The sequence below is a fragment of the Oryzias melastigma genome, linkage group LG1, assembly GCF_002922805.2.
Source record: "Oryzias melastigma strain HK-1 linkage group LG1, ASM292280v2, whole genome shotgun sequence".
NCBI lineage: Eukaryota > Metazoa > Chordata > Actinopteri > Beloniformes > Adrianichthyidae > Oryzias > Oryzias melastigma.
The window spans coordinates 22,681,447-22,692,031 of NC_050512.1; the positions used below are offsets into that span (position 1 = coordinate 22,681,447).

At 37.0% G+C, this 10,585-nt stretch overlaps 1 protein-coding gene across 2 annotated transcripts; it reads left to right on the forward strand.

Annotated features, from left to right (window-relative positions):
* Nucleotides 1–1,757: 1,757 nt before the first annotated feature.
* On the forward strand, nt 1,758–9,328 carry atg4da (autophagy related 4D, cysteine peptidase a). Of its 2 annotated transcripts, none has more exons than XM_024290156.2 (11): nt 1,758–2,111; nt 2,902–3,150; nt 3,246–3,329; nt 4,065–4,238; nt 5,235–5,586; nt 5,672–5,736; nt 5,820–5,971; nt 6,056–6,134; nt 6,265–6,341; nt 6,522–6,641; nt 7,921–9,328. In XM_024290156.2, exons 2-11 carry the CDS (start codon nt 2,934–2,936, stop codon nt 8,098–8,100), a joined length of 1,500 nt encoding a protein of 499 aa, XP_024145924.1. In that variant the 5' UTR covers nt 1,758–2,111; nt 2,902–2,933; the 3' UTR covers nt 8,101–9,328. The 2 variants fall into 2 exon arrangements, with proteins under 2 accessions (XP_024145924.1, XP_024145923.1); XM_024290155.2 differs by having other exon boundaries at nt 1,759–2,111; nt 2,872–3,150.
* Nucleotides 9,329–10,585: the final 1,257 nt, after the last annotated feature.

Sequence of the window (10,585 nt, forward strand, 5' to 3'; positions counted from 1 at the left end):
ATGAATTAAAACACATTAAACATACCCACAAAGTCAGTATTTGTTTAAATTTTTAGTAATTAAGTTTTTTTAAAGCTGACAATGGAGAGATGAGAGAGCTGCAAAAGGTTTGTAAACCCCTGTTCTAGATTCAACAACAGAAAATGACGTGTTTATTGTGTGACAAAATTTTGCACGGTTTGTCAACGCTTCATTCCTTATATGGTGTTTTAACTCCAAGTTTTACGGCTTTGATGTGTGAGGAAATGGCTCATAAATATTCCTATATTTTCATAATGTCACTTTTTTTGTTTTTTTTGCCTCTTGTTTTTTTAAACTTTATTTATAATCAACATATAAAAGAAGTATGAATGACAGAGAAAAAGAAAGAAAAAAGGCAAATATAAATACATCCACAGTGCAAATGCATCACATAACAAAAAATAAAAAATAAAAATACGATGAGCTACAGGGTTTAAAACAAAAAATTGAAAATTAAATTTCCCCAAAAACAAAATCAGTTGTGTTACGAAAATAAAGTGGAATAGTATGTCTTTTTCTGAAAGTTTGATTCTTTTTCCAGATTTAGGGCTAAAATAATTTCAAACATCACTTCAAAATATATAATTCACAAACAAATGACAAATTGTCTCCTCTTGTGATCCACAAATAGTAAACAACTGGTCGATATCCAGAACAAATCTAGCCAAAATTACTTAAACATAATAAAAAATGTAGGTATTTTAATTGATACTTCTGATTTTCTCCCAGTTTATAGCCATAAATTTGGATTCCCAGTAAAATCTACCCACGAGTAGGGTTATAATATGTAAAAGATTCATTAAAATTTGTATTTTTCTAAACTGAGCCGATGCATATACATATATCCACCTTATCCAAGAATATTTCATTAAGTCTCTTGTTTTGTTTTTTTTTATTATTATTATGATTTTTATTTTTAAAACACTAAGCATAACAAGAAGAAGAAACAGCAACAACAAAAAATGTAATAAATAAAGTTTCCTTATAATTTATGACCATATGTTTTATGACCTTGAATATGTCAATTTAAAAAAACTATAGAAGGGGTTACAATTCAAATCTCTGAACTTCCTGTCCAACAGAATTAAGGTGCATCGGAATGTTAAGTGGATTTTTTTTTATTTTTGAACAAATTGAATTATTTCAGGTTCACCTTGTTTTTAAAAAACATAGCAAGGGTCATCTAATTAGCTCTAATTAATTTGAGTTTGTTAGATTTTTTGGGGGTTGTATTGAACCAAAAACAAAACAAAAAAATACTTAAAAAATTGTTAGAAGAAAGTTATTATTTTTAGTTCCAACATTACACTTGACTATCTCCTACCAAAATACTGCACTGAGATAATCTTGTGACACATCTTTTATTTTGAAATTAAGTCATGTGAACTTCCGTCAAAAATTTTAAAATACTTCCTTTTTTTAAAGGGCTATGCTCCCTTTGTATTTTATTTATGAAAAAAAAACAATAGTTCCGTTGCATTAATCATAATAGTAGCAATAACATGAATACAAATAGAGTCTCATTATTCTAAAAGGTGAAGTTAGACTTTGTGGCTCTTCCTGAGTTTTGTCAGACAAAGGTTTTGACATCAATCACTGCATAAGCTTACTATGTGCCGGAGAGCTCAGGTAAATAAACCTGATTTTCTTCGTGGAAAGAAAAGCACTTGTCTTAATTGAACACGCTCTACGTACTACGTGTTTTAAGGCCCACCTCCCAACGAAAAGTAGCCAATCAGTTTACTCGAACAAATCCTTTCAGCCAATCGAGTTTCATCTGAACGGTGAGTTTGCCGAAAGGAACAGGAAGTTCCTGCAACGAAACGAATATGCTAAAGCGGTAACTGTTTTAGAGGAACATACTTTCATTGTGGTGGTTCTTTTCAATATTAGTCACCACATGGAATGGGGGGACGACAACAGCACTGGCATTAGTGATACTTTATCGGAAAAGTACGCTAAACGTTGTGGTCCATCGTTTTTGGATGTTTTAAGCTAACTCCGGCGTTAGCGCTAGAGTTAGCTTGTTCAGCCGAACCATGGAAATGAGTGTAACAGAGGACAGACCTACCTAATTTCACCAAACACAGGTACGTATTGGGCCATTTAATGTTTCATTCAGAGCTGAATTTGATTTTATGATATCCAAGAGTTTTGCTAAAAGTAACATAAAATGGGAACGATTACTTTTTTTTCTGGGGAGATGTGTCAAATGTTCGGTAACCGCTGAGTTTCAACCTCAAACCCAATCATCAGATGACTCGAGGATTACACAATCCCGAAAGACCGGTTGGCGAAAGGCAATCACATGATGATTGTAATATTTTTTTTCTTTCTGATTCTTTTACTTAAACCTGTGGGGACATGCAGTTCTGTTCTGTATTATCTACTGAAATTTCTTTCGCCGGATTAAATATCTAAAATGTGTTGGGAAATGAGGAGTTAATGTCTCCTGTTTACACATGATAGTATTCATTATAACCCAAAACACGTGCTTGTAAATGTTCAAATTACAATCTTATTAATAACTTGCTTTAAATAATAATACAACCAGACCAAATAGATCAGCCAGTATAATTTAAATATTTACTATTCTATGTCACATCTGATTGGATAAAGTTTTATTACTTGTCATTTTGTCTGAATTCACTGAAGGTCACTTTTAAATAGTCTTTGTTTACTTTTAGGGTTAGTTAAGACTATAACCCCTCTGTAACAGATGCTTTGGTATGTTTGAACCAGAAAAAACAATGAATACATTTAATAAGTTAATGTTTTCTATAAAAGTAGACCATTTTACAAGTAAATGATTGTTTAAGCTTTGCTCGTCTTCTTTTTGTTGTTTTACAGATCTATTTTTTTTTTGTTGCCACAATGAAGAGCATTAGAGTGCACCTTTAAAGGCCCGAAACATGAACTCGGTCTCTCCCAACACGGTGTCCTTCGTGGCCGGAGTGATGCAGGAGGAGCCGGTGGAGAGCCGGAGGCAGCAAGCTCTGGAATGGCAGAACAGCCACGGATTCAGGCCGCACCCAAACCCAAGTACCAGCAGAGAGGCGGCCGAAGAGCCCGACGAGATGGACAAACTGAAGGCCAAACTGATGTCGGCGTGGAACAGTGTCAAATATGGTACGGAGGTTGGACAGAACCATTAAAAACACGAGCATAAGAACCTGTAATTCTTGTGCATTTCAAAAGTTGCAATATTTTTGTTGTCTGCACAGGCTGGACTGTTAAGACTAAAACTTCCTTCAACAAAACGTCACCCATTATTGTTCTGGGACACACCTATCTACTCAACAGCGAGGGTAAACACATTTATCTGTAGCTTTTCTGCTGTGCTCAATAATTACTGCACTTTATCTACAGAGAGTGTGATTGCTGCAACTCCTGAGATTGCAGTGATTTGTTTGATGAACTGAAGTCGTTTAAATTGATTTTCTCTGCATTTTAATTAAAAGAAAAATAATTAGTTTCTTTGTACTAAGCATAAAAAATCTAGTTGAGTTGTTAAGAAATGTTACTTAATGGAATTAGGTTTAATATGGGATTTATGTATCACTGCCAACGGTGATGTAGTGTCTGTTTTTCCCCAGTAGGTGGTGCAGGTTTGGAGGTCAACTTAACTTTTAAAGAAAAACTGTTTTAAGTCATTTTTTTTAAATTAGACTAGCTTTTTAAGTTTTTTAATTTTGATCTTATTTTTGTTCTATTTAAATAGATGTTTATAATTTCTTCTATTCAATCCATTCAAATGAGATAGAAATATCCTTTAAGATCAGTTTTACTTTCTCGGATACTTTGTGGTTAAGACTTTGCATTAACATTTTGGATTCATTCTAAGAAGCAGATGCAAAAGTGCAGTTAAATAAATTAACAAAATCTGTTCATCCCTAATTTATAAACTAATTTTACTTATATTTCTGTTATAACAACTTCAGAAACTCTGCTTTGAAAGCTAAAATATGACTTAAACTGTGTAGCAGATGCTCTTTTTCTCTCTTCTTATAACCTCTGATATCTTTCTGCCACGTTGCTTACAGATGAGGTGGAGCGATTTCGTCTGGATTTTGTCTCCAGGATCTGGCTGACCTACAGAAGGGAGTTTCCTCAACTTGAAGGCTCCACCTGGACCACCGATTGTGGCTGGGGCTGCATGCTGCGCAGCGGGCAGATGCTGCTGGCACAGGGACTCCTGCTTCACTTAATGCCACGAGGTTTGTGTCTCACACTTTTGGCCCGGGGCAACACTGCATCCAGTCCAGCTCCGGTGCAGCCGCCGCAGTCTTTGTGTAACAGACTGTTCTGTCCGGCGCTCCAAATCCATTTCATTGGCTTCAAATTTTGTCCGGACTCTGGAGTAAGCCAGAGCACATTTTGTGAAGTTAGGGCAAATGAAACGACCTAAACCGAAAATCCTGCGACCGAGTGTTAAGTGCATTTGGTACATTTTTTCAAAATAAAACCAATTTTCTGCTGTAGTTGCTCTTTTTACCCTGTTGTAAGCATTACATCATTCTCACTGACACAGAGTCACAAAGTGTGTGGTAGAGCACCATATCGATTATTTAACACCATGGAGGATGAGAGCCTGATCACAGAGATCTAGCTAGACCGATGCGGTGGCTGCACTAGAGCGGGACTGGATGCTGTGTGAACCTGCGATTACTTTCATAAAACTGTTCAGCTGTGGCGGTTTTGTGCATTTGTATCTTAGGTTTAGGGAAAATATCTATTTAATTCATAAAATCCTTAATCAGGCTGTTCTAAAATACTGAGGAATGTCTCTACACATATTTCGGACATTTCCACAAGGAGTTCCCCTGTTTTAGTTTGCATTATATCATTGAAACTGAAATGTCTTACTTCCCTGTTCCCGTCATGTTACATCTCAGTATTAAATTTATCACTTGCAAACTCAGCATCTTCTAACCATTCTTCTTTAGCATGTTTATCTGGAAGATCCTCAATTTTTTCATGAGTGGTCTATTGTTTTTACATACCAGAGTTAGATCACGTTTTTCATGACTTTTTTCCCCACAATCATCTCTGCTGGTGTTTCATAAAGATACCAATAAAGCTTGAACTGTCTCTTCAGTCTGAATCATCTGTAATCTTCTATGTCAGCTTCTAGCTTGAGAATTTTGAAAGTTTGTTGTCAAACCATCAACCTGCCTTGAATTAAGTAAGCACTTTTTTTTTTCATTTTGCAGATTGGACTTGGCCAGACGCTCACCAGCTCACCGACGTGGACTTTGAGATCTTCCGACCGCGCTCCCCAGTGCGGGCTGCAGGGGTTCCCATCCCTTCTTTTGGCTCTCCTCGTGGCTCCACCACACCTGAGAAATCTTTTTCAACCTCCCAGGCTCTAAGAAACAGCCAGAAAAAAAGACCTGAGTCTTCGAGGGACCGGCTAGCAGAGCCCACCCACCAAAGACTTGTTACCTGGTTTGGAGATCAACCTCCTGCACCTTTCGGTGTTCATCAGCTGGTGGATATCGGCAAAGGTTCTGGAAAGAAAGCAGGAGACTGGTATGGCCCCTCAGTAGTGGCACACATACTACGGTAAGAACATTTATTTTGATGAAAAATAATTTTATTTATACAAATAAAGAGGTTAACATTTGTTTTTTGGGCTTATTGTCTCCAGAAAAGCAGTGGCAAAAACATCTGTTGGGCAGAGCTTGGCTGTGTATGTGGCTCAGGACTGCACAGGTGAGAATCTCAGACATCTGAGGTCAGGATGACACTGTTGGACTTCACTACTAAGGATGTTCTTGGTTCCACGTTGACTTTAGTCTACAAAGAAGACGTGCTACAACTGTGCGATCCCTCACTAAGTCAAAGAGCCGCTGATCCTTCCAGCCAGACGTGGAAGTCTGTCATCATCCTGGTGCCGGTCCGGCTCGGAGGGGAGGCCCTCAACCCGTCATACATCGAATGTGTCAAGGTCTGTGTTGTTATCCTGCTGAAAACCTCACACTGAAGGTTAGAACCCGAGTCTCAAATTGTAAATGTTGTTTTTGACTTTCAGAACATCCTAAGGCTCGACTGCTGCATTGGAATTATTGGTGGCAAACCCAAACATTCACTTTACTTCATTGGTTTCCAAGGTGGGAACCATCTTCTTTCTCTTGTTTTATAGTTATAGATGGATCACACAGAAGTTATAGACAAACTAAGGCTTTTTATTCCTTTGTAAAAGGAGGAAATATTTAACTTTAATTCGTCTTTGTTGGGCAGATGAGCAGCTGTTGTATCTGGACCCCCATTACTGCCAACCAGTCGTTGATGTCACTCAAGCCAACTTTTCATTGGAGGTTTGTCATCATGTCACATCACATTTTGCCCTCAGAAAAACGGTACCTCTTCCTCTAATGCCAACAGAACTCAAAATCTGTATTTTTATATTTCAACACTCGGTAAATCTTTTGTCTAAACAGACTGGTGCCTGTGGTGGCCTTACCTTGTCTGAGGCTCATTTTTGTTTCTCTCTGCAGTCGTTTCACTGTAGCTCTCCAAAGAAAATGCCCTTCAACCGCATGGACCCCAGCTGCACCGTCGGCTTCTACGCCAAGACTAAGAAGGACTTTGAGTCCTTGTGTTCTGTTGTTGGCATGGTGAGCTTCACTGAGACTGAATATTAATTATTTTCCTACGGCTTCTCCCTACCCCTACATTTAGCCCTCCAAGTGGAGAATTATAGAAAAATAGTGTCTTCAAACTCAGTCATCTATGTTAACGCGTAGCTGCCACCCAGGAAAATGTACATCTGATTTATAACTTTAAAAGGTCATGAAAAAACAACAGGTCATTACTTATGTTTAACACCACATGAAGAAATGTGTTTCACCTGCAACACAGAACACAGTTGGAGTGGTAGAGGAAGAATTCAGATTCAACCTAACTGTGATCCTCAGAAATGAGAAGAAATGCATACAATTTATCATCAGTTTATCAACACACTCCTTTGGTGTTTTTAAAATGTTCTTGTTGCTTTTTTCTCATAACGGAGGACATATATAAAACAGTTTAAGATTAAAAGTGTGTTTCTGAATATTTCTTTATTCAATTTGTGTTGAATTAAGAGCAGATAAAAAGACATGGATTGAAAAAGCATGTGTTGTGACGCAGCAAACCCCATAGGCGGGCCAAAATCTCCCTTTTCCGCTACAATTCTGACTTGCAGTAGATGTGAACCCTTTGGGATTACTTGGTTTTGTGTATAAACTGAACTCGTGATTGTTTTAAAAAGAAAAAAAATATGTCGGTTTCATACAGAAACTGAGTTACTTCCAAGGGGTTCACATACTTTCTCTTGGAACTGTATGCCTTCATTTATATAAACCAAAGGCTGATGGGAAATTAACATATCTAACTTAAATGTCAACAGCCTGTCCCATAATCCAGAGGTGAATTTCTAATGGGCTTCTGGTGCTCTGCAGAAAATATGTCTTAATTTGTTTTGGCTAAAAATGGCACAATCATTATTAAGACCAATGGGAACAAATTTATGAATAAAAAAAAAACATGTACTTGGAGTGATACTTTAAATTATTTTTGTTTTCCTTGTATGTCTTAAACAATGAAGCTAAAATAAATGCGTTTAGTTTGGTTTTTTTTATTAAGAAAAAAAATGTAAAATATATTTTTAACTTTTGGCATCTGGTCAATGATTGATTGAAATTTCTAATCGGATCTAAATCCTAAAACTTTTAGCTCTATTTTTGATCAGTGAGCATCATGGAAGGTGTGTTGTATTTTTCTGGTAAATTTTAATATTAACATAATAATAATAAAAAAAAAGGTTCTTCCCTTTCCGAGCATCACATACACTTTTTGTATATCTGATCAACAATGCTTATGTGACTAAAGTCTTTGACTTTGCTTTCCTTCCAGGCTCTCTCATCCTCCAAGGAGAAGTATCCCATTTTCACTTTTGTCGATGGGCGGGGGCAGGACTATGGACTTGAAGCTCACAGCAGCAACCACTTTGGACCTCCACCTCACATCCTGCCTCCAGAAAATCGTGGCAGGGGCAACATCAGACAAAGCAGTGAGGAGTTTGTGTTCTTGTGAAGGAAGATGCATTCTTGTCTGCCGCCTGTAGGTGGCAGCAGTGAGTGGCTGTGGTCTTTCCACTGAAAAGAAAGGCTGTGGGGTTGCAGCTACATGGTGACTCTTGGGTTTGTTTCCCTCTCTGCATGGATGCTGTCATCCCCTTTGAGTGGTTGAGCTCGATAGTAGCAGATTTCTTAAAGGGTCATGGCTGAAAAACAACATTCAAGTACTTGAAGTGACTTTTATCTCTTTTATTAAATGAGAAAAGAAACCTAAAATCCTCAGCGTCGTCTGTCTGGTGTTCTTGTAAAATTAGCCATCTGCTGTACATTGTTTCAATTTTATTTAGTTTATTTATCACATTTCTGTGTGTATTTGTGAGGGAGTGATTGTTGTTTGTAATTTATGTTTGTGGGTTGATTGCACAAGTCTATTTAAGAGTCAGTGGCAATGTTTTCAACTGAATTTACTGACTTCTCTGAACGTATCTGGAAAAGATCACAAATTCCTTCCATTGTTACACTTAATCTCAGAAGACTGAACGCTCAGTTTCTGCTGGAACACAACATTTTTTAGCTGGCGAGGCTAAAACTTAATGTTGAAGGTCAAATACATGAGTTTGCACTTTTTTGTTTGTTTTTAAAGAAAAACTTGGCAACAAATTCTGGAAGATTTTATGAAATGTCCAAGACAAACAACTGTGCTTCTTTTCATGTATGTGTTTCTGTTTAGCACTCATTAAAACTCTGAAATGTTAGAGAAATGAAAATCCACTTAGAGAGGATGAAAAATAACTTTGCATTGTGGTAATATGTGACCCCCATGGCCAAAAATTACATTAAGATTCGTTCCAACTCAAAATCTTGAATTCTGCTCTTCTGTTACTTCTCCTAAATGAGAAATGTTTTATGTGAAGAGTATAGCTGCAAACTGAACTGCTGCTAACGTCAGGATTTGGGTCCTGAATAATTTTGAACACTGTTGGTATATTTGATGTACATGTCTTGATTTGCCGTTGTGCTTTTCTTTTAATAAAAAGGTTTATTTCTGTTTGTTAATACCTGCTGCAGAGAAAGCTGTGCTCTACACTCACCCGAAAGCTTTTACCTCTTCTAGAAAACTATAAATAAATAAAAAAGCAGCTTCTGGTAATAAAATTTGGCCCTTCTGCCTCTGATTTAACATTTTTGTCAAGATCTCCTTCCCATTTAGAAGGATCAGTCACCAATAAAGTTCACTCAAAGTACTGGTTTCTTGTTGTCTTTACTCTTCATTTTATCACTTTTTTTTATTTTAGTAAGAAGTTTCTGCAAAGCCTGTTGGTGAAGGCATTTTCATTAATAACAATACATTTTTTCCTGGTATATTTCAAGTTTTGGGTTGCAGATTTAAAGAGTTTTGTGTAAATTGCTATACAGGCATACCAAAATGCTTGTAAAATATTAAATTCTATTTTGGATTTTTATGAAATGTTATGGCTTCTGGGAAGTATAAAAAACAAACAAAAAACAGAAAACCTCTAAGAATAGAAGAAAAAAATGAACAAATGGCCTTTTTTGGTAACTTTATTGCTTGAATTTCTAACTTTTCCAGTCAGAAATCTGACCTAATCTCTCAGAATTTGAATTTAAAATTTAACTGTAATTCTAGAATTGTGGCTTAATATTTTGTGAGAATTCTATATTTTCTACCAGAATTTAGATGTTGGGCTGCACGGTGGCGCAAGTGGTTAGCGCTCTCGCCTCACAGCGAGAAGGCCCCGGTTCGAATCCCGGCTGGGACCTTTCTGTGTGGAGTTTGCATGTTCTCCCCGTGCATGCGTGGGTTTTCACCGGGGACTCCGGCTTCCTCCCACCGTCCAAAAACATGCTTCATAGGTTAATTGAAGACTCTAAATTGCCCCTAGGTGTGAATGTGAGAGTGGATGTGTGTGTGATTGAGGCCCTGCGACAGACTGGCGACTTGTCCGGGGTGTACCCCGCCTTCGCCCATCAGTAGCCGGGATAGGCTCCGGCACCCCGCGACCCCGAAAGGGAAGAAGCGGTCAAGAAGATGAATGAATGAATGAATGAATTTAGATGTTAAAACTATCACATTTTCAAAATTTTGTCCCAGAATTTTGACTTTTATTTTGTAGTCCTGATTATATTTGTAATTAACATGCTTCATTTAGCACTTTTTCTTGTTTTGCTTCAAAGATTTAATTTATTTAATATTTTTTTAAATAATATATTTTTAATAAAACATTTTTTTTCCTGAAAATAAATTGTAATTATTTTTTATGTAGTCCCCTAAAAATGAAGGTATCTTAAAAATACATTCATGAAGGTATCTTAAAAATACATTCAACTAAAAAAAAAGATCCAAAATGTCACACTCCTAATCTGACAGATTATGTTTGTAGATTAAATTCTCCTGGTGTTCTGCTTTTACATGGAGAGCATCTTCTTGACGCCTCAAACTCAGGACCGTTGTCGCTTGGCACGCATGCGCACTGCCCGAC

Coding starts and splice junctions, on each gene's coding strand:
- atg4da (XM_024290156.2), top strand. CDS start 2,934: ATGAACTCGGTCTCTCCCAACACGGTGTCCTTCGTGGCCGGAGTGATG. Junction 5,737..5,819: donor TGTGGCTCAGGACTGCACAG/GTGAGAATCTCA, acceptor CGTTGACTTTAG/TCTACAAAGAAGACGTGCTA. Junction 6,135..6,264: donor TTACTTCATTGGTTTCCAAG/GTGGGAACCATC, acceptor TTTGTTGGGCAG/ATGAGCAGCTGTTGTATCTG.